Source organism: Danio aesculapii, chromosome 8, assembly GCF_903798145.1.
Source record: "Danio aesculapii chromosome 8, fDanAes4.1, whole genome shotgun sequence".
NCBI lineage: Eukaryota > Metazoa > Chordata > Actinopteri > Cypriniformes > Danionidae > Danio > Danio aesculapii.
The window spans coordinates 14314239-14339984 of record NC_079442.1 but is presented as its reverse complement, the minus strand read 5'-3'; the positions used below and the strand labels follow the sequence as shown (position 1 = coordinate 14339984).

General features: G+C 34.9%; 1 protein-coding gene across 1 annotated transcript in view; it reads left to right on the top strand.

Moving 5' to 3' along the window:
* slc15a4 (solute carrier family 15 member 4) overlaps positions 1-25746 on the top strand; it is a 165821-nt gene that overhangs the window by 79981 nt on the left and 60094 nt on the right. The window contains exon 7 of the mRNA XM_056463262.1: positions 3817-3975. Coding sequence (XP_056319237.1) covers positions 3817-3975 — 159 coding nt within the window. The remainder of the gene's footprint in view (positions 1-3816; positions 3976-25746) is intronic.

The window sequence follows — 25746 nt, the reverse complement described above, 5'->3', positions numbered from 1 at the left end:
ACTCACACTCAAAATCTTGTTTTTCAGTGGCTGCTGCCAATGTTTAGCAAGCTGGGTGAATAATAGTTGCATTGTTTTATGCATTCATTCATTTTATTTTCGGCTTAGTCCCTTGATTTTATTAGGGGTCGCCACAGCGGAATGAACCGCCAACTTACCCAGCTTATGTTTTACGCAGCGGATGTCCTTCCAGCTGGGAAAAACCCATACACACTCTTTCACACACACACACTGCGGCCAATCTAGCATATTCAAATTCACCTATAGCGCATGTGTTTGTACTGTGGGGGAAACTGGAGCACCTGGAGGAAACCCATGTGAACGCGGGGAGATCATGCAAACTCCACACAGAAATGCCAACTGACCTAGCCGGGGTGTCGAACCTGCGACTTTCTTGATGTGAGGCGATTGTGCTACCCACTGCGCCACCGTGATGCCTCTAGTTGAATTGTTTACTAGATTTACATTTATTTATTTATTTTTTTTTCTGTAGCATGTCGGTTTGAAATATCAATTTACAAATTTGCCCATAGTTTTTTCAAATAGCTTTGCAGGATGTTTTTCGAAGCATCTTAGAGATGTTGCCAAAGTTCTTCTGGATTTAGCTTGTCTGAGTTTGTTTCAGTTTCTTTATGTCATTCCAGAAAGACTGGATGATGATCAGATCAGACTTCTGTGTGGAGCACTGGCTGTTGTCAGACACCTTGTGCAGACTATAACCTCACTGTATATTTACAATTAACGGCAAAAATAATGTTTGGAAATGTAAATTGATTTGTGGAACTGAGATGCTAGAGAAAAACATAGAAATAACCCACTTGAAACCTTTTTATGGTGAAATAGCCTGATTAAAATACACTTTTTACCCACATCACATAAATCGTTAACTATTTGCGACAAACAAAATATAATTCGTTTTTATAATATATTTTAATTTATTAGGAAAGTGTGATACATTGTTTCTTTTCAGTTGGTTAAAGTTAAAAAAGAGAAAGACATTTACTATTTCACTTACTTTTATGCTATTCTGCGCACCCAATGACAGGTAAAATCTACTTCTCTCTAACGTTATTTCTCCTTCAAGTTCAGGTTGCTTTATTAGCATGACATTTTGTACAGTATTGCCAAAGCATTTTAGATGTATAAAATATGCAATATATTAACATCATCAAATGAATAAAATATTCAGCAAATGAGAAATTAATCTTATAAAAAAGGAATAAAAACAGACAACATCTCTAAAAATTTTAATAATTCCAAGAATAAAACATGTAGAATAAAAAGGTAGCCATTTCTAATGATGTACAAATATTTTGCAGCCAATTAAAATCTAATTTCGTCCTCTCCCACAATTTAGTTTTTCGGAGTTGTTTAAATAAAAGAATGAATTGTTTTATATTTATCTAGCTCTCATAACTGTTCGCATACATTTGACAACAGCTTTAGAAAGCAAAAGCAAAAACCAAATCCCGGACATTTTAGGAGATTTAAAAACCCTGGCCAGATGCATTCTTAAGTCCCAAAAAGGTGTGTCTCTGTGGGTCTGCAGAGCATGTGAGACTATCTGTGGGAGTGTTGACAGGTCTCGCACACACAAAACGGGTAAATGAGAGATTTTCCACTACTTAATCAATGTTTGGTTATATTGAGCGCATACAAAAAAGCATAAAATGGATGATAATAATAGTAAAGAAAAAGGTGTCACTATATACTTATATAGTCGTTAATATACCTGGACGGCCCGCCCAATTAAAGTCTATGTGTGTGAAGCACTGTGATGTAATGTAGTTTTTCAAAAAGGTCCTATCTTGTGAGCACATAAGCCAATTCTTTAGCTAATTGTGATATTTTCTGTTCTAAATAAAGAGGAAAAGAAAGCAAGCACTTGAGATGTTTTTTTTTTTTTTTTGCTTAATCTCTAGTACTGAATTAGTATCAAACTGTGACCCCAAAACCAATTTGTGACTTATCTGTATGGTTACACCCCATATGATTATTTACATTCCAGTTATATTTCTTTTAAAATGTATTACAAACAGTGTAGTTTTATATGTTAAAATAAATATTTCTTATTATAGATTTGAATTATTATAGTTTGATTTGTGTCAGTAGCCATGATTCCAGTCTTCAGTGTTACTTGATCATTCAACATAATTTAAAGGGGACCTATTTTTACAAGATGTAATATAAATCTCTGATGTCCCTAGAGTGTGTATAAAGGTTAAACTCTAAATATCCTACAAATAATATTTTATAACTCTTTGAAACTGTCCCCTTTAGGCTTTGATGCTAGTTGTGCCATTTTTGTGACTGCTGCTTTAAGTTAAAATGAGAATGAGATCTTTTCAAAAGAGGGCAGAGCTACAGATGCCTATGTGTAAGCATAGTGGCAGATTCAAAAGCAAGACTAGCATCCTATGCTAATGAGGGAGAGCTCTTCACTAATGGGTGGGGCTTTTCCCTTTTGATGACATGTACAAAGCAAGAATGTCAATCAAAGTGTTTCTGCTGACTGTATTGTTACAACTAGAAGCTGGTTATATTCACGAACTGTTGCCACACAACTGTGTTTAAACCCTTTACAAAAGTGATTTTGAATAATAGGTCCTCTTTAATATAATAATTTAATGCTTGTGAGACAGTCAGTTTTATTTAACTTAAGTAGGCTTGTTGATTATTTTATGGTGTGTTCACAGTAAAAGTTTTAATAAAATGACTTTAGGTGCAATTGGTCTGTTAGTGTGGTTTAATCCAAGCAATCTCTTTCATGGTTCAACTTAAATATGAAGTCTATGACCAAATATCTTTAAACAAACCCAAAAACATGAATTCTCAAGATGAGACCTCAAAAGGCACTGAATACTAGAGCATAAACCATTTTTGCTTCATAACCTTGAAAATGCCATCTCTTTGCAACAGAACTCCATCTGTGTGCAACCGAGGAATTTCTGGTGCTGTTTTGTGGTGTGTGATGTAATGTGGTTAATCGATAGCGAATTACAGGATGTGCACCAAGTTGTTCCCTCAAACTAAAACTGTGAAAATATGAATTATCCATTGATTTGTGTCAGCAGATTTTGGCATGAAACTCTGATGAACTTGCACTTCTGTTAATCAGCCAAGCAGACAAAATGTATGCCAATACTCAAATATTGGGCAATTAATCTCCCTGGCGCTCAGCACAACTGACACACAGATGACCCACAATTATTTGCTGCCATCTTTGCTATTAACACCAAGGTCTTGATACTTATCTATTTACTGTTGAGTTTGAAATGTTGGATATCTATAAAGTTTTGTTTGCCGTTAAAATACTTTTTTGGTTATATGTATATACACTACACTATTTCCAAATGAAATTATTAGTCCAGTCGTTATTGCTTTTATTACTATACTATTACTAGTATTATTATTACCATTAATAATAATATTAATAACAGCAATATTAGTTAATATTAGAGTGATTTCTGAAGGATCATGTGACTCTGAATGACTCCGACTGAAGTAATGAAGCTGAAAACTCCTTTTTAAAAGCACTGGAATAAATGATTAAATTAAATGATAAACTACATTTGAACAGTTATTTTATAGTGCAATAACATTTTACAGTTTTACAATTTGTACCGTATTTTTATTAAAATAAATGCAGCCTTTGTTTAGAAATCCTACTGACCCCAAACATTTGACAGATATATATATATCTGTCAAAAGTTTGGGGTCTGTAGGATTTTTAAACCAAGACTGCATTTATTTCATTAAAAATACGGTACAAATTGTTTTATATTTAATCCTTGCCATTCTTCTTTCCTCTCTCAGGCATTTTAGAGACAAAGAGGCTGGACATTGTCCGCACACGAGGTCCCATCCCGCAGTCGCTCGGGGGAGTTATATACTATGCAGCAGATCTACCTATATGGTGGCAAGTGCCTCAGTACGTCCTCATTGGTGTCAGTGAAATCTTTGCTAGCATCGCAGGTAAGTGGTCATTTGCAATTCATAACACACGCACTAACTCTAACCTTTACAGTTTAAAAAGGGAAAACATTTAAAAAATTTTGATTCAATTGCATTATCATAATAATCAAGGTTTCTTGTGCCAAAAATATTGCACTAAAGTAATAATAATAATAATAATAATAATAATAATAATAATAATAATAATAATAATAATAAAAAAGGTTTATCTATTTTTTTAATAGACTATGAAATTAGCAGGGTTAATGAACCTAATGAAAATGTTTCCCGCTGATCATAGAATTTCTGGAATGTCATGGAATTTTAAAAAGTAAATTCCAGAAATTAAAAAATCATTAAATTAATCTATTTATTTATTTGTTTATTTATTTATTATTATTATTATTATTATTATTATTATTATTTTATTTTTATTTTTTTACAGACATTTACCATAAAATAGTATTTACAGACAGTAAATTACAGAAATTTAAATATAAGGAAATTTCTGTAATTTAACGTCCATTGTTTTATGGTAAATATCTGATGATTTACGGTAAATGTCTGTATTTTTACGGCCATAATTTTAAATAAAAAAAAAAAAAAAAAGTAAAATATTTTTTTTTTATAGATGAGTTACAAGCTGTATGTTTGTAATCAGGGGTGATCTAGAACTGGTGTGTTTGTGAAGTCCCTGATGGGAGTTGTAGTTCATATAGTGACGGAATTGTAGTCCAGGTGATAATGCATGTTTTTCAGCGATCTGCAAGGCCTAAATCACTGGTGATCGTGGCATAAACTCTTAAAGAGACTGTTTACTCAAAACTGAAAATTGAGTTAATCATTTAGTCAACCTTCACTTATCAAAAATGTTTCTTTCTTCTGTTAAACACAAAAGAAGATATTTTGAAAAATGTTCCAAATCTGTAACCATGGACTTCCATAGTAGAAACAACAAATAATATGGAGGTTAATGGGTACAGGTTTCTAACATTTTTCAAAGTATCTTATTTTGTGTTAACAGAAAACAGAAGCACATCAAGGTATAGGACAACTAGAGGATGATGAGTAATCTTTCTTTTTTTTTGGTGAGCTTTGTTTTATTTATTTATTTATTTATTCAAATTACAGATTTTTAAATGGTTATATCTCGGCATTGTCCTAGCATAACAAACCATACCTCAATGGAAAGCTTATTTATTCCACTTCCAGGATAATTATAAATCTCAATAAGACAAAAAAATATATATATGAACCAATATGACTGGTTTTGTTTGTCCAAATTCACATATGATCCTGTGTTGTGTAAGTTACTCTTAAAAAAGTAATCAATTACAAATTACTGATTACTACTTAAAAATTGTAATCTGATTCTATTACTAATTACGTCATGTAAAAAAGTAATCAGATTACTAATTACTTTACTTTGAAGTTACAATATAGGTAAAATATACCTATAAAAATACAAAATAAACTGCAGCTCAAGTGCTTGAACAACTTCCTGGTTGAGTTAAAAGCAGTCGAAAGTTCTTTAGAGACTGGACGTAGACTGCATTTCATAGCAATATTTTGGTTTTTACAAGGAATTTGATTTTTCAAGGAAATCAAAATAATGTCTGTATTTCCACTTGTAGAAGCAACCGCTCTCGACAGCACCCTTTTCCGCTTGTGTATTCCAGCAATTTAGAAGTGCACACTTAATAACTGACATTGCAACGAAAAACGTGATTTTAAAAGAGGTATTTTTTCTTCTAAAAATTGTAACGTAAGTAACGCAATAACATTAACTTCAGTAAATGTAATCAAATTACACTGTAAATTTGTACTTTAAAATGTAATTAGTTACATTACTGCGTTCCTCAAAAATGTAATTAGAATACAGCAAGACATTACTGTGGAACCCGTTACACCCAACTCTGATCTTAACTATGATTAGATGTGGATACTGTATGTAAACATAGACTGTCAAACAATAATGTGTTACTTGTTTTGATGCAATTGCAATTTCTGAATGCAGCAGTATGTCATCATAACCCATCAGTGTATTTAAATTGATGTTCCGCATGAATTGACCTCTTAAGTCATAGTGAGCCTGGAGTAATGAGAAATACTTCCAGCACATTTTTTGCTGACATTCTTTTTGTGGCGTATGGCTTCTCATCAACTAAAATGCATATAATGAATACCTTTTTCTAATTGAGTAAATGCACGTGATTGTTTTATGCACGTGCTATCACAAGCGGTTTATTTATTTATCTATTTACTTGCCATTCCAGTTCTCAGTCTCTCTCCGAGTTTTTTTTTCTTCTTTTTTCGGTAGGATCATTCATCTGTCCTAATGACCATGCTAATCAATGCATGTCCTTTTAAAACCTGCAGTAAACTTCTCTCAGCCTTGCCTTTTGTGTAGTTGCTCTTGTCTGAGCCGTGGCTGAAATTGCTTGCTAAGGAATCCATGGCTGTATCAATCAGGAGCGATCGATCGGGACTTGGCGATACATTTATTGCAGTTGCGCAGTTACGACGGCCAGGGAAAACATCTCGCTCCTGCTGGAACGCACTAAGAAAATATCACGAAAGTCTCTAGCTAGCAGGCTTGAGATTAATGAAAGTATGGATAAAAGGGAAACCAAATTGCCTAACACAGCATTTGTAAAAGCAAAAATGCACGGTAGTATTACCACCTTGACTGCTGAAAAGTACAATAATTACAGCCGTTTGTGTCATGATGAGAACTGTAAGGATTCTCATTCTGATTTCACTGAAGACATAGATTGATAAAAGTCTAGTAAATGAAAGTAGTTACTGATTAAAATAATTACAATAAATTGCTAATTAGGGCTGGGCGATGTTGCAAAAAACGAATTAAAAGGATATCCAGGTTCAAATCATTCGATATTGATAATTATTGAAATTTTTTAAAAATACATTTAGGAATATTGGGTTTTATTTTGTTATTTAACCACTTTATTTTAATTCACCAACATTACTAAGGCAAATAGTTTAGCAAATAAATAGTCAAAAACAAAAATATTTAAACAATATCTGATCTCTTTATTATAAAATAAACAGAAGTGTTAAAGAGACTCTTAAACTTGATAAATAGAATGTTACAAAGTGTGTGCAATGGTAAAGTGTCAATACTGTACAATCAAAGCAAACATGAAGGTGTCAATAATAATGATGCATTAAACCTCAAACTCTGTCAACAAAACAAATTATGATAATCAAATCTGAGCTTTCAAGTAAAGGAACGAACCATCATTATTCAAATACATATTGCAACATTACAAATTGTGACGTTGAATGACTAAATTAACGCCTGTGCTAAAAAGTCTTTCAGATGAGGAGCTAGTGGCTGGGATGCACAAGAAAAGAAACCAAAAAGCCACTCTGGCAACATCCTTTTTTATTTAGAATCTCCCCACGACTGCTATAAGGCACTCATTGTGTTGTTATTCTGACCTGAAGTGACAAGCGTCTGTATTCCTTGACCATTTACAATAGACTTTGCGCTTGCGCTCCTCTGTTGTCTATCGTAACTAGGTGACCATCAACTGTTTTCTCAGAGTATGACAAATGGACAAATCCTTACTGCAGCTCTGATGCAAGTTTATGGAGAAATGTAAAAAGCACTGCAGTGTTTGAGTGTGGTGTGTTTGTCTGAGGTAATTAGTCTGCCGTTATTACTGAAATGTGTATATTACATACAAAGTGTGAAGCAGATTGGTTACAATAATTGCGGTGCGCACGGGGCATTCTGAAAAGTTCAGATGTTTTTTAACTAGGTGCAGCTGGAAAATGCACGCAGTTCATGTGCGCGCCGCTTGCACATCATGTGCGCATCACTCCCATATCCACGTGGTGCAAGTGACAAACTTACACCTTAAACTTATTGGCGCTGCTTCCAAGGCGCACGTTCAGCAGCCACATTTTAATAAAACTATAGTGCTATATAAGAATGTTCTAGATAGTTTTAATTTGTCACTTAATGGAAAGCTGGAAGTTGTGCACTCTGATCTAAGGATTCTTAACAGTACCGAATTAATATTCTTTGGCTTGTAACAATAGTAAAGACTAATTAATTAATTATAATTTTTTAGTAATGTGCCCTTAGTACTGCAAAAAAAAATAAAAATAAATAAATAAATACATACATAATCTGAATAAATAATAAGTAAAGTTCTATCGATGTATACTTAAAGTACTTGCAATTTGAAAATCTGAAACTTGAGTGCTAAAAAGATTCTGAATACTGAGCAAATTGCCTATAAAGTTGTCCAAAAATAAGTTCTTAGCAACACATTACTAATCCAAAATTAATTGTCAATTTTTTTACAGTTAGAAATCTACAAATTGTCTTCATGGAACATAACCTTTACTTACTATTCTAATGTTTTTTGGATAGATAGATAGATGTGCGGTTTATTGAACTCCAGAAAAAGGTGCTTTGCCCCATTTGAACAAAAAGAAAATAAAATCTCTAAACTTTATAAAATGAAGAACTAGCGGGCATCACGATGGCACAGTGGGTAGCATGATTGCCTCACAGCAAGAATGTTGCTGGTTCGAGCCCCGGCTGGGTCAGTTGGCATTTCTGTGTGGAGTTTGCATGTTGTCCCCATGTTCACGTGGGTTTTCTCCAGGTGCTCCGGTTTCCCTCACAGTCAAAGGACATGCAGTATAGGTGAACTGAATAAACTAAATTGGCTATAGTGTATGAGTGTAAATGTGTAAAATATTTGCTGGATAAGTTGGCGGCTCATTCCGCTGTGGAAACCCCTGATTAATAAAGGGACTAAGCTGAAAAGAAAATGAATGAATGAAAAAAGAACTAGCATCGAAGTGTATTCTATGCACTGGTAGCCTCGTAGGACAAACGTCGACAAAGAGGTTGCTCACTGCACTTCCCTCACTTCACTTCGGTTCTACAGGATATTCTAAATAGAACTGCTCCTATGTGTAAAGAACCATGTGTTATTAGAGGGTAAGTCATCCTGGCTTTTATTCACTATTTACTTATCCTCAGGTGGTTCCAAACCTTTGTTAATGTCTTTCTTCCACTGAACACAAAAGGAACATACTTTGAAGAAAGCTGAAATGCGGTAACCATTGACATCAATTGTAGGAAAAACAAATACAATGGTTACTCGTTTTAAGAATTTTTCAGACTATCTTGTTTTGTGTTCAGGTCAGGAACAAAAGAAACTCAAATGGGTTTGTGACAAGTGAAAGGTGAGTGAATGATGACAATTGTCAGTTTTTGGTGAACCAAGAGTGAGTTTGAAGGTGCCTTCATCATTTATTATTCAGTAAGTAGATTGATTTAGTCAAAAATATCAGTTCATAAGAGCCATTTATTCATAAAGATAATTATCCTTGTCGTTCTGAGTCCCAGTTCACCTGCCTATACTATAGGTGCATAGCTTATTGTGTGTGTGCGTACAGCAGAAGAGTAGGCAGTCTGTGGGACATACTGCTTTATCATAATTGAGTCTTTAACCGACTGTTCTGTTGCTTAGTTACATGCATCTTGTCAGCATTTAAACTGCCCTGTCAATCATCTTGTCACAGTTAACATCCTCCACATTTTGTTTCGTTTAATTTCCTAGCATACTGGAGAGAAATGAAGTAGCACATTGATCTGTCAGTCACGGGGCTTTCATGCTGAGAACTCCCCTCGTCTGTTTGCATAATAATGTGTCTGAAAGCTAATGACCAAACTTATCTTCATGAAAATTCTAGATGTTGCAGACAAACTAATAATGAGTAAGGATAACTACCTTATATGGTTGTATATTGATTATTAATCCCTCAAACTCAATTATTGTAATTAATTGCAATTTATCAAATAATGCAAATTGCCTCACTATTTAGGGAAAAAGTACTATGGAAGTCTTTGGCAACTAGTTTCCAACATTCCAGTGTTTCCCCTTTACCATTATATTGTGTACCCTCCAACATTAAAATGCTTAGTTTGAAAGCACTTTCATTTTATGTTAGACAAAACAAAGGCCTACAAAGTTGATCAAACAAATAATCATATTTGATACATATATTTTAGCATCATTTTCTAATGCTCGTGTTGAAGTGATTTTTTTGGTTTATTTTGATAATTTACAGTCCTTAATGTATTGAATATGATGCAGTAGACTTTATAGCGTTAAACACTTTATTTTCTCTCTTTGTTTCTCTAAGAATTTCCTTTATATGAATTGGTATAAATGTTCTCGGTCAAAAAAAATGATGAGGAATTAAGATGTGTAAATATGTCTATATTTTTTACAGCAAATCAAAGAACACAAATATTGCTGACAATTTTGGAAGAAAAATAAAATCAGTTATTTTAGGTGACAAGATATATATGCCCTGTGAATTAAAACCCCAAACTAAATCAGACTAATATGAATGCCTCAATATAGACCACTATTATTTTCCATTTGGTTTCATAACAACGTACGTTTTATAGTTGGCTGAACAAATAGCAGACCAGAACTTTACAATCTAAAACGACTCTATAAAATCAATTAAGTTAAAATAACTAAACAAAAATAAACCATAACAATAAAGAAATTTACCACATTTGCTTTAAGAAACATTCAATAACTCATTTGAGATTGGGACTGTAGATTACATGTTATTTCATTATTGCTCCCTTTACACTTACTGCTACAGTAAAAGCATATGTATGTGGATTCAAAATTATTTTCAGTGTCGACAACAAATATTTGAGCAAAAAGCATATATTGATAATGCATACTTACATATTGCATTTGCAGTCTGTCTAGCATGCATACGCACAGCCGTGCTCATTCACTCGCCTACTTCTGACAAACAAAATATGTTTGCATGACTTTCTAACATTCATAGATGAACAATATACCTGTGACATGTTGGTCATGCACTGAGGAAACTATTTCCCATGTTGTATTGTTTGATTGAAGACGACATTAAGGACATTGTTATGCGTAATGTTACCAGCAGTGGTCATGACAGAACATACTTGAGAAACAGTTTGGGGCTGTTCATATATCGCATCTAAAATCCACATTGAAAACACAAGGCACATCACTTTCTTCAATAATTTATCTTGCCCTTCCATCAGCCGCAAGGAACCACAGCCGCCACTCACAAACTCTTGCTGTAGCTCTGATACCAGTTTTAGGCCCAATCCTAATTTTGTTATACCCTTTGCCATCCCTTTGGCTCTTGAAACAGATTGTGAAGGGGTAAGAGTAGAAATTGCACGTCATCGTGTCATCAGTATTGCATGTTCACCACAGAGCAAGCATTTTAATTTATTCATAAGAAAGGTGAGCTTTAAATCCAATGTGAGAGCATTGACGCTAATCTTCCTGTATGAAATGCACTTCCATTTTGAGAACTTTTCGACTTCACAAGCTCCAGCACCAAGACTGTTGATACAGTGGTTGCCAATTAACATAAAAAGAGCAACAAAAGGCATTGCTTTGCATCAAAGTCCCTTTAAGGCAATCAGGTGCACTAGAAAGAAACGAGATCACGACACCAACCTCATTTATGGCCATTCTACACATTATCATCCTCTGGATAATGCTTCGTCAGATTGCGCTAGTCTTCTGAGATAATTCACAACTTGTTCTTGATGGCAAATCTCCTCCAGAAATGAAAGTGATTTTTTATTTATAAGTTTGTGGGGCATTTGTGTAGTTGCTGTCATGTGATATGCATTTGACAGGACAGACTGTAACTGTCATTACTTGTTTTCTAGTGTAGGCTCATTTAAAAGAACACATTTTGAGCTTTATTTGGATATATTTCTCATGTCTGTGAAGCAAGTATTCAATGATATTCCAGTGCGTTTGTTGATTCAAGCTTCTCCCCCGAAGAAACGTCAGTCTACAGCAATCGATGATTGGCTCCTGTACTTGTAGGTGGGGCTTCATTCACCATTTTGACCTCAGCATTTTTCCTTCAAAACTATACATGTGACATGTCTTGTGTGTTTTATAGTCTTTGGCTGCATCTCGCGTACCTCCAGGTTTTGCAAGATGCACATGAAGATCATGACCGTAGCACATTAACACATTTGAATGTAACAAATCAGATGCTTATTTGTAGTAAAAATTCTTATTAATGCTGGTTTACATGTGTGGGTCTCCTTGCTTGGTTTTGCAGTCATGTTGCTGCTATAGCTGGTGTAGACATAGAAAACTCTCATACCCAGTTGTGTTTGAAGTGTGCCCCTTCCCGTGAATTAGCGAAATGAGGGATAAGGGGAAGAGCTAAGGGGCAGAATTGGTATTAGGCCTTAGAGAGGAGAAGCCAAGGTACATCTAACATATTTGTGGTCACTTTTACACAAAAAAAGTATAACGAATAAATAATTTTTACCTATCAAATATGCTAGGCACAGTGCATTATGCTAGCTTGTATCTGATGCTCACTTTTTAAACGCATTATATTGTTAACTTTTTGCACTGAATGAATTGGGGAATCTTCTCATCCCTATAGTTAAACTGATTACAGTTATCTATGGCACTTGTTTTCTTTGTGTTTTTCGTATCACCTGTATTTTTACAGCTGGTTACGTGTGCACCTGTCTTCATTCATACACGTTTTCTCGCAGGTTAGCAATGTTCCTTTCTCCCCAAACAAACATCTGTTCATTTCGACCCTTCAGCTTCTCTTCCAAGGTCATGTTCAAATATGCTTGTTTTCCTCTTAGACACACACAACACCGGTAATTTCACACCCATTTCACGCACGGAGTAAATCAAAGGCTGCACGTCCCCCCTCTTAGCTTTTATGAACCAACAAGCCTAATAAGAAGCATTTGGCAAAGGCAGGGAAAAACACTCTCCCTTCATGCTGAATTGTAGAGAACACACTGCTGATCACTGTATTTCTCCTCTAACCCCTTAGAAGAGGTGTTTCAAATCAGATTGTCACTCATGGTTTATGCTATTTCAAATAACGGGATATTACTCCAGGGGGGTGATTGAAAGGACTTTCAAGGTCTTTTAAAAAAAAGAATGTGGACTGCTGGAAATGTTTTTCTGTCTTGCTTTTTTATCTGAATCTAATAATTCCTTGATTTAGTTATTATCTCTGTTAAATATCAGATGATTTAATCTTTTTGCAAAGATTAGTTCCAAATGTATTATGCCATGTGGTGTGACATGTACCACTATGTCAATAGTCACAATATTGTACAAGTATTTGTAAAAAAACAAAAAAACTTATGCTATAAATAAAATTACAGTTAGGATTTGATCTCAGAAATTTAGTGTGTGAATGATTTATACAGTATTGTTCAAAATAATAGCAGTACAACGTAACTAACCAGAATAATCCAGGTTTTTAGTATATTCTTTATTGATATATGGCAAACAAGTTACCAGTAGGTGCAGTAGATTATCAGAAAACAAACAAGACCCGGCATTCATGATATGCAAGCTCTTAAGGCTCTGCAATTGGGCAATTAGTTGAAAGGGGTGTATTAAAAAAAAAATAGCAGTGTGGCATTCGATCAGTGAGGTCATCAATTCTATGAAAAAAACAGGTGTGAATCAGGTGCCCCCTATTTAAGGATGAAGCCTGCACTTGTTAAAAAGGCATTTTAAAAAGCCTGAGGCAAATGGGTCGTTCAAGACATTGGTCAGAAGAGCAGCATACTTTGAAAAAAAGTTGATTGGAGAGGGGAAAACCGATAACTGTGGTTAATCTTATATCTCAGGGTCTTAAATCTCTAAATCCAAATTCTAGGCCTTAAAAAGTCTTAAATTTAATTAAATATTGTGTTATATGTCTTAAATCTTTTTTTAGCAGGTCTAAATTTTTCTTTGTTCATGTGTTGCTACTCAATCTGGCCAAAACCCATACAATCACCAAACAATAACAATAAATCAGCAACAAAAACAACAAATCTCAATAAAACTTTAAACTTTTATTTTAAACAGTCATTTTTAACTCTATCATAATGGTTTTACAATTTTCCTTACAATAACATTTGTTTAATAGTTCACTATATATTTACTGCTGAGGACACTGACCTGGACAGATTGTTGTGCATAGATTTAGTTTATTATATTACATTTGTTTCTTTTTTTTATTTAAATAAAGCTTATATTGGAAAAAAAGTGTATAGATATAAGTAGAGCTTGCTTGTTTTTACACAATATTTAAAATATCTTGCTATTATTATTATTGTATTATTATTATTATTATTATTATTATTATTATTATTATTATTATTATTATTATTATTATTATTATTATTATTATTGTATTATTAAATGTATTAAATTCTAAAAATATTTTTGATAGGGCAAAAAAAATCTTTTCCATCTGGGCTATTTGAAAAATTCCTTAGCCTTTAGCCCTTTATGAGTCTAGAATTTTATTCATAATGGTCTTAAAATGTCTTAAAATATCTTAAATTTAACTCTGTGAAACCTGCAAATTACTGTCTGAAACTACAAATTTCTGTCTGAAAAACATGACATCATCTAGCTTTCTCGAGAAGCCAAATGGCATTTCACTGTGATCTTCCTTGATAAAGAAGGAGCAAACAACTATGCAGCTACAGAGGGCTGCCCAAACTTGCATAAAACTGTATATTTTTAGACTTTTTAAAGTGGAAGAATAAAATATATCTTGGATTTGATTTGTAATTTTGACATTTTCTGTTCCAAAGATGAACAAAAGTCTTAGAGCTTTGGATGAGTATCCCTTTAATGATGATGGAAAGTTGCGTAGGTCTTAAAGGGATGCTTCACCCCAACATTGGTGTCTGATTTACTCACCCTTCACTTGTTTTGTTGAACACTTAAGAAGATACAGTATATTAACCCATAATGGCCTGCTCACATCAAGGATGATAACTGTAATGACAGCTATAACATATCATTTAAAAAAATCTTATTAATATTGAAGAATAATAGAATCCATGGTTATAACAACTGCACAGAGAAACAATATTGGTGCAATCACCTACAGAATATTAATTTTTCTATGCGGTGAATTGTAAAAACCAACCAGAATCAATCCTGATAGCAAGAGCTCCATGCATTTAAAGTGACAGGCAACAAAACTGCAATTCAGGATTAAAATAAACCAATTTATATCTGCTGATGGTGTGATTGCTTGGGTAGTTATTATACTTAAAGTTATCTTTATCATTCTTGTTATGAATAGGCTTCTAATGTTTTTCTACATGAAGTTCTAAACCAGAAAAGCAATTTTTAAAACCCATTCCAGAGAAGAAAACTCTTTTCACTGTTTAGTGCAGTTTGATCAATGCTGCACAAAAAAAAACAAGTGTAAAACTGGCATGTGGTGCTGTTTGTCGTTGTTACATTTAAACTTTTTTTTAAATTAAACTGAAAGTTTTATAATCAGTTTTTCTTCTCAAAAACATAAAATCAGCATGAATGCAAAGAAAAAAAAATTCAGACCTTAGCATGTGGATTTGTATTTATTTATTCTTTTTTGCACTGTTGTTTATTGAACTCTCAATCCCAGACACTGAGATTGTGAATGGAGCCTAAATGAAATACCTCCCTATTTTTTACTTGCTGTTCTCCTTTTCAGAAACTTTTTTTTTTCTCATTAGTCTGCATGTCTCATGTAAGATTTTGGTAGCACTTTATTATAAACTTGTATTGGTTAAAGTGGTAACACTTTATAATACTTACACATTATACTTACGCATTAGAAATGATCTTAAAAAACACTAACTATTCTTAAATAACTGGTTTGTAAATAATGCAATACTTAAAGATTGCCCTTGATTATTCTGAATGCTTCTGTGACAGACCCTTGCCTGCCTGACTTCTCTTATTAATAAAAAATCTGCAATTGGATCCTCACCTAAGTTAGTATAAGTATTGTTAGTTTTTAAGACTGCTCCAAAACAGTTACAAAATGTGCGTTTAGAAGATATGAAACTGATACAAACATGTAAAGCTTGAAGTTTGACACTTTTTTTTTTTATATCATCTTATACTTCAGTTTCTTATCAAATCATAACCAATCAAATGCTCTCTAGTATCTGACATGCCCCGCCCCCTTCAAGATGCTTCTCATTTGATGCAATTGAGTTTAACCACTGGCAGAGTGATGATAAAACAAAATTCTATTGGCTGTTTTTAAAAATGAGAGGAGCTACTGTACACTATGTTCCACCCTCTTGAATAAAATAACATCGAATAAAAATGCACATTTCAAAACACTTCAGAGACCTTTAATTTAGTAATAAAAAATTACTCATTAAGTTTGAAAGCCCAATCAATAAGCACAATTTAGATTACAGCATTTGTAGATATAGTTATAAACGTCTGTTAATGTAGAGTTTATTCTTAACAATTGATGAGTTAACTATTTGCTAATGCTTAATAAGTTATTCATTGCGTGTAGTTATTACAAATTGTTAACATTATTGAAAACAGAAGTATACTCACAGTGCAAGGAATAAAGTTAACAAGCATGGATTTTAATAATGCATTCATAAATGTTGAACTATGATGAAACATGCTGTGCGCGTATTGTTCATTGTTAGTTCATGATAGCAAATACATTGACTAATGGAACCTTACTGTAAAGTGTGACCATGACTTTCAACCAGAAATATCTTGTCACACCAGGTTAAATAGCAGCATTTTACCCTCTTTTTGTTAACACAGCAGTCCACTCCAGAAGAAACAAGCACTTTTGTTTTCTCCTTCGCTTTTTTTCTGTTTTCTTGTGGGGATAGTAGCTGTCCCTTACAGTTAACATCTTCATTTCATTTTTTTTTTTTATCTGCGGACCTGAAAAATTGAAAGAAAAAAGGCGCAGCGCCGGTGGAATAATATGTCCGCGATGGACGTAGCGGCCCCTGATTGAATTTCCAGCAGAATGGGGAGATGGGGAAGGCTAAGTGTAATCTTCCGCTCCTCCATCACGTCTCCAGGGGTTCGAGTATTGTGGAAAGCCATAAGACGCTATCTGCACAGGCGCTTTTTAAACCTGAAGAGAGCCATCAAGCTATGAGAATCAATACGCGAGGCAGCTTCCTGATCACAGACAGCTGTGAAATGATAGAGAAATTGGAGAGCTGCGAAGACTGCTTCAAAAATATTAAGATTAAAGACACTGAATAGCGTGTCACCCGCTGAAACGAAGATAAATTGTTCTTTTCTCATTTTCTTGAATAATGCTTTTACATCTGAACATGATTGGGCAGAAATGGCCATGGCCAGAGATAGTTTAAAGCAGTGCAAAATCATTTTATGAAAATCTAACGCTGTATAGTTGTGCATATGATTTGAAGTCATTTTCATTCACAACGGTAAGCTTGTAATAATGTTCTATAAAAGGAATGCTCTTTGACTGAGCATGACTGTTCTGAAGTCAACCAATCGTCTCATGTGTCTTCAGAGAATTCAATCTACAAATCTTTTTCCCAAGGAACTTTAAATCTTATAGAGGAAACTCTAACAACATTGAGATGTAGAATCTGTGACGCCAGCACCGGTGTGCAGTATCTTTCCCAGATTGTGATTGACAGCCACAAACACACAGCAAGATATTAGAGCTCAACCCATATACTGTACACTTAAAAACAATGATGTTTGCTGTTTGTTCAAACATAGTATTTAAAATGAGCTGAAACAACATAATTCTTCAGTGTTTTTGAGACAACTTAATCAGTTTATGTTTAATCAACTTAAATTTGTAAGAACTGTCAACGCCAATGGAGTATTGGTTAGTGTGTCGACACATGGCACTCCAGTGCTCACAGTGACCCGAGTTGATTTCCACCTTGAGGTCCTATGCCGATTTTTCCCATCTCTCTGCTCCTCACACGCTCTTGTCTATACTCCACTACTGTCCTATCAGTTAAAGGTGAAAACCATAGACTGTAAAAAATATGGACGTAGTATCCATGACATCACCCAGAGGTTTATGAAGAACCCAAAAGAAGTTACCAGCAGGGGTGGCCAACCATTGCCATTTTGTTCGCACGTCATCGCACCAACCGGGGGATACCAAACAAGGGCAAAGAGGCGGAGCGTGAGTGGAGCTACAGACACATGTTTGCATTTTGCTTAAACTGGCTTTCCTATGGGAGAAACGCTTAATACTTCATTACCTGCTCCTCGTTTGTGTTCTGACCACATGTGCTTGGTTGTAACCTATATCAATAAAGTGTTTAGTCTTTTAAAAACACTGTTGTAATACATTGAGCCACTGAGCATTGTTCTTATGACGTTTTTTCAACAGGAGGAAAGTGCAAATTACTTCCAAACACTTCAGATATAGTCTGTGTTAGTAAATGGAAGGCTATTTATGAAATCCAGGCATAACACTGTATGACAACGCTTCAGATAACTGTTCTAACCTACAGCTAATCAATCTGTCAGATTCTGGAGTGCATTACAGCTCTAAAGAACATTATAACTGATAAATGATCTTAAATAAAACATACATTTATAGATATGGTATATAAGCATATAATTTTACTCACCTGGAAAATAGAGGCCACGTGAATGGTTTGTGAGCGCAATTAAGTACACACAGCATGCCATATCATCTGATAATTGTAAGAAATAATTCCAAAAGGCAACTGACTGTGTAAAGCCACATAAAACAACACAAAAATACGATGTATATGCCGAGTTCAGCGGCTAATCAGCTGGAATCAGCTGAGGTAAAGTGACGGCGACCAGCGAGACCTAGCTGTCACTCAAGCGGCCCTTAATTATGCAAACATAATATAACCTAATATGAAGGGAACGGATGAGTTATAAAAAAATTCACCCCCTCACAGTTGTCATGAAGGTTAATATTAGCTATATGAACCAATATCATTTTTTGTACCAGACTGTAAACACTTTTTTTGCTGTAAAGTTGGCCATTTTAACAGTGGGCTCAATAGAAATTTCCTCTATATGGAGCCAGGACTAGCAGAATTAGCAGTTTCAGTTACTTCTGTATTGGCTTCCCGGGGGAGAGCGGGAGGTTGCCGCTTGGTGAAAACCCTGAAAAAATTATATTTAAGAAAATAATAATAATTTGTAAGAACTAATAAGCTAACTGAATTGCTTCACATTGTCCCAACACGAATGGATTGTGTGGAACCCATGGTTTTTTACAGTGTAACAAAATATAAATTGCAGTTGCATATTTCAAACAGAGAGTGCGACAAAGTCTGAAAACTTACTGACAGCTGCATTAAAATGAACATTTTTTCTGCTCTGAAATGGACGGTAACACGCTAGTTCAGAAGATTATCCAGAAGCTCAACTGCAAGACGTTTATCTGTCAGTTACGAAACACAGTATCTTTGCACAAGGCACCTCAACATCTCCTTCAGGCAAGCAGACTAATTTTAATGCGACTGCAACAGAAGTTAAACACAGGTTTCTCTGATAACTTCATGTCTGCGCGGCGGTGCGCTGACACACTTTTGTAGTCAACTCTCTCCATCTCACCCCAGGTCTCCAGTGTCCCAGCCCTCCCATGAAATGCAAATGCCTCCTGATAGCACGAAGCACCCTTAAAATAAAGCCTTGGTGCTCCATCCGTACCCCTGGGGAACCTCCAGGAAATTGGATGACAAGAAATGTGACAAATGTCTCTGGAAAGTTCCCTCCTCTGGCCCTATTCTGTTTGAATAAATTCTTTTTAATGGAGTCCACTGCCAGATCGCTTTGTCGTGGCTGACAGTTCACGTCGAGTTGATTCTGATTTTTCACTTTTTTGCAGATGCACACGTACACGCGCGCACACACTCACACACACACGCACACACACACACACACACACACACACACACACACACCACCTGCAGGAAACGTGTGTGGACTCCAGCTGAAGGCATGGACCTAAAACCTGATTTTTTTTCCCCTTCTCCACTGGGAATTTTAATTATATATCATTCTCTTCGAAAAATGTTAAAGGCTAATGTTCTTGCAGAGAAAGAAAAATCGTCCACGGCCGTACTCTGCAAAGGGAAAAATGAAACCTGAATATTTCAAGTTAAAGTTCTTTTTTGGGCTTTTGAATAATTTAGCTTTGAAGGTCAGGTTTTAGATTTTATTTTTCTTCTTGCGTGACATTGTGGATGGCCATGTCGTTACACTTTTGTTGGATGTTGGGAACTTTTAAGACACCTTATGGATTTCTTTGAAAAAAAAATGTTCTAATAATTTTTTTCGTAATATATATTTTTCTTTTAAGATTTTATTTTAATCCTTATTTTCACTGAACTACTTAACTAAAATAATTCAAAGGATTTGCTGAAAAATTCATTTATTAATCAAGCTTCAACTTCATCACATCTCTCTGGGCAAATATCATGTGTTCTTCACATGGACGGCTGCATTATGGAGGTGATGGGTAATAATAAACTGGGCAATGTAGGAAACAATGAGAACAGTAAAAGCAAACACAAAAAGGAAGTATGAAACAAGGTCAGAGCTGACGTAGTTTGAGCTAAGTACAATGTAACAAATTTTGTATGTGTTGAATAATGTTGTTTAAATGTTTGGGGGCAATGAGAGTTATTAAGAGACATTTATTGAGCTAATAAGAGGCTTTAAATGCATTGATGAATTTAATTGATTATAAGTAACAGTACAGACCAGGGTTCTAATTTATAAAACTTTACATAGAACCCTTCCTAAAAATCAGTGTATGACAGATTTATTTGTTTGTTTATTTATTTATTTATTTATTTATTTATTTATTTATTTATTTATTTATTTATTTACTTATTTATTTATTTACTTATTTATTTATTTATTTCTGCATTTATTTAAGATGGTTCATATGATCATTTAAAGTGGTTCAGTTAGACTTTAAAAAAGGCAATATAAAAAGGAAAAAAGTAAAAGTTTACTTAGAGCCACACACATTCTCCTGTTAAGTTTGTGTTTTTTATACTGCAGATCACAACCCTTGGATGGGAAGTGGCATACCAACACAATCTTACAGCAATTTGTAACTTTTTGATTTAGTGGCTAATTTGTATGAATTTGTACGATCTCAATCATCCAATTTAATACAATTTGCTCATCTCCCAATGACGGTTGGGTTTAGGGGTTAAAATCGTAAAATTTTTGTACGACTGAACTCGTATGGATTAGCCACTTAACTGACAAAACATAAAATAGTTACATTTCCTTGTGAGATCAGGCTGGGCATACACATTTCCACCCCTATTTTGTGCTTACACCATGTTTAAAAATGAGAACACTGATAAATCAGGGACTAAGTCGAAGTATAATGAGTGAGTGAATTCTTTGTACATTTGTGTTTTTTTTAATAAACCTTTCTTATTACAACGTTTAGCACACATTGCATATTTCATCATGTTATAAGCAACTTAGGGTTCTTTCACACTAGCACTTTTGGTCCACACCCAGGTTCATTTGACGTCAGAGTATGGTACGTTTAGCTAGTGTGAACGCTGTCTTCTGAACTCTGGTGCTTCTGACAACTGTACAACAAACTTTAGTTTGCATAACATTCATTCGTGTGTGTGTATGTCTGTGTATCACCTACCTTAGCAACAAGCGGGACTGACCCAGTGCAAACAGTGATAATGTCAGCTTGTCTCCACCAAAAACGACTTCTGCAGACTGAGTTCTGAACCTTTTTCATATTTTTTTGCGGCAGATAGATGCAAGTGGCTGTCTGTATTTTGATTTTGGTAACAAAAGCAAAAGATTCAGTAAAAGCAGAATGACTGTGATATGAGGATGTCTTCATATTACTGAGTTGTTTTTGTGGCCATCATCTATCAACTGCTGTACACAAAAAAGCAGCTTGATGAGGCAAGCCTACCAGGATTCATAAGGAACAAAGGTGGTGTGAACACAAATCAGCCAAGAAGGTGGCAAGAGGAGACAATCAAACCTAGTTTCGGTCTAGGCAATTGAACAAGTGTTAAAGCACCTTTTAACTCATTAAGGCCCCATTTACACAAATTTGTTTTAGTTTTAAAACAGCGTTTTAGAATGAAAATGATATACTTCCACGCTGGTGTTTCATCTAGGGTTTCTGAACAACTCTCCATCCACACTATACCACTGAAAACACACATCACATGACCACACACACACTCTGGCATGCACTGCAGCGATGAGAGCTGTGCACGTCGAACTGTTCATCAAGGATCTACAGCTGGATCTAATCTCACAATATTTGTTAAATGTGATATTTAATTCATCTTGTTGTCTAAATCTAACGACATATTCCCCGACTTTGGTCTTTTGAATCTATTACTTGTTCTCACATAATGTGTTTTGGCTGAGCGCGAAGATAAGTTAGGTTAGTATCTTAATTTATGTAACCACATACACTGATTCTGCACATTTGACTGATTACTTGCATTTATTTCCCATAATGTATAAACTTATTGTATGTTATACTTTTATAATGGCCATTATTGATTATTAAAACTAATATTCAGCAAAATAGAGGGTATGTTTCGTATTTTCAATGAAAATGAAAGGAGGCAGTTATGTTATAGGCTCCGTTTTGATGTGAAAATGCATACAGTGAAGATGATGGTCATATAAATATATCGCTACACGACGCCTCACGCAACATTGTTATTGTCTGTTAAGTTGCTAATATCAAAACAAATATAGGCAGTTCCTTAAATCATGTTTTCATTTTATTGTTAGGAAAGTGAAACAGCGTAGCCAGGGTGATGTTAATGAGGTTATACAGTACACTCTTCCTGTTAAATATTTACCCGACGTGTCCTCTGGAGTTTCTTTTCTATATCAAACTTGCGAAGAACTTACAAGAAGAGGATGCAAGACTGAACTGTGTGTAGGCTGCTTAATATTGAGGAAAAAGCTCCAATCAGATTGTCTGCAGAATGTCTGCAGAATGTCTGCAGCCACTCCTCTGTTTTCAGATGTCTCCGTTTTCCCCTATCCACACTAACACAGAGCAGCAGGGTTTTTTAAAATGAAAACGGCTTCCTCAGCATTTTCAAAAAGCTTCGTTTTCGGCGCTCGAAAACTCCGGCGTAGTGTGGACGGATGGCATAACCATAACAAAACGTATGCGTTTCAAAACTAAAACATATTAGTGTAAACAGGGCCTAAAACACAGCACATTAGATAACATATTATTGAAATAATAAATGATAGCCTTTTATGTTTGTATTGTTTGAATTAAAGACACCAAATGGCAAGTAGCAGTGTTTGATACTGAATGCTCACCAACACTGATTTCCCCCTAATCCCCTACTCATTTAACACTTTTTTGTTAAGAAAGAATGGTTACTACTTCACAATATGACAGGTTGTACTGTGTTTTTTTAATCAAATAAATGCAGGTTTGAGCATATAAGACTTCTTTTAAAACATTTAATGGCAGGTGGAGAATGTGGTGTTTATGAGCCTCCATAGAGTTCAGTGCATTAGCGATCATTCAACATGAGTCACCTTTAGACAGACTTCAGTATGTAACCAAATAACGTACATTGAACTGCTTGAAAAAAATCTAGCTCATGACATTTTCCCAGTCTTCATTGATTTGAAACTATTGTTTTAATCGTGTTTCTTAAGCCCAGGGCTTCTCAAACATCTGATCTCTGTCTTCTAAGGATGCAGACATGGTTCTCATGACACAAACAGCACTTAGAAAAGGTCAACCGTGCCGTCAGACAGCTATAAACACTGTAATAGAGCAGCCACGTTCCTTCATCTCCCTCTCTCTCTTTCTCTCTCCCTTCTCTTTTTCTCTCCACCCCACCTGCCTCCACATCTCTTAATGTGCATTTGTTTCAGAGCAGAGTGAGCGTGGGATTGTGGGATGGGATTAGATGATCTCTTTTTGCTCCGTTTGGTTGAGGCCCTCCCTCTTCTTTTGAGCTGTTTTAGCCTTGTGCTCTATCTCCCTCTCTCTTTCTCACACACATGCACTCACGCACACACTCGCTATCTGTCCATCTATCACAGAAGATTCATGGCCTAACCAGGCTCAGTAAACGAGTCTGACAGTTGTGCCCACAAGCCATAATTTAAAAAATGACAAGTTTGAGACGCCATGAAATTATCAATGTCAGCCAGCAGGCAGCCACCACTCAGGGTTAAAAAAAAGAGATTTGATCTTCCTTTTTTTGCGTTCTTTCTACATCCCCATATCTTCCCAAACTACTTCATCTTTTCTTCCTCCCCACTCAGCGTCCTCCCAAACTGCTTCCCTTTTTATATTTTGCTTTCTTTCTAACGGTTTCTGTCAGTAAATATTTGGGGATGTGTGCTGATTTGGGCAGCGGAGGAGGTGTTTTCTGAGTCACTCTGTTGCCAGACCGTCTCTGAGTGCCGTGGATGTAGAGACTCACCTCCAGACATTCTAAAACAACAAATTTGAGCTGATGTCTCCAAAAAATGTTTTCTTTGTAAGGATCTATACTTTTTTTTGTAGTTTATACACATTTTATTCTTATCAATTACAATTAAATTTAATTCACTGTTATTTATATAACGCAGCCTTACCATATTCCCTACACAACGATGTTACGTACAGATGAGCTTTTATCACCAATCTCTGAATAAATACTTAAGGGTCGTAGACAAGCGATATATCTGTGTATTCTTTGTCTTTCATCTCCTATCACAACACAGACTCTCCTACGAAATGTTTCAGAAAAAAAAAAATCTGTAAGTTTGCTACGTTCACCCAATGCGCTTGAAAATACAGAGTGGCCAAGCTTTAAGTGCGAGTGTGGCTTAGGAGGGGAGACATTTAGAGCAAGGAAAATATGCATTTGAATTTAATTCATGCATTACACAGTATTACAGTGTTTTTGAAATGAATATCACGTAATCACAAATTGTAAAAAAAATCACCTTTTCTTGAATAAATGTTTTGCAATGGGGATATTTAAACGTGAGTGATGATATCCACGATGCAACTCTGCCAGAAAGAGCCTGAGAGACACTATTTGCCCATCATTTTTGTGCATTGATGATGTTTAAATTCATAAAACGTCAGTTAAGTTAGCGTTAACTTGCATGAATTTATTGTTTTAATATTTTGAATTGCCACGCTGTAATAAAATAAGCATGATCTAAAACTTGAATGATTGTAAGGTTCTTTTCATTGTAAACTTTCATAAAATGTTTAAATATTACATTAATTTCAAGTTAAACACAACAATAGTATATTCTGACATATGTTTTTAATAAAACTTCAAACAATGGCCATTTTTGCTGGTGAATTAAAGTTATGCGCCCTGTACGGAACACTATTTTAATCGTGTATGGAACACCGTTAATACCTATTATCTTCCGTACACATGCAGAGGTGGTATTTTTCTTTTCTCAAAAACTACTGGTCCAAAATAAATATATTAAAATTTGGATTGTGCAGTAGAGATTCACCCAGAGAATGATCACATAAACCTGCTTTTCTGGCTTTCAATGACTGAGTGTGTATGAGTGTACGGAATGTAGTTAGTCTACGTTAACGATTTTACAATGTATATTGTGTCAAAGCAGCTTAACGTAGAAGTTCTAATAAATTGAAACTGTGTCAGTCCAGTTTTCAGAGTTGAATTCCAGTTTAGTTAATTTCAGTGTGGTTTAATTTTCACTGCCGAAAGTCCAAACACTGAGGAGCAAATCCATCGATGGGCAGCTCCACAAGTCCCAAAACCAAGCAAGTGGATTTATCTGATAAAAACACTCAAATGTATTTCTAAAGCACTTTCAAACAACCACAATAGCTATCAAATAGAGCTGTCCGATTAATTGAAATCGTATCAAAATTTCGATTTGAATATGCGCAATTTCTAAA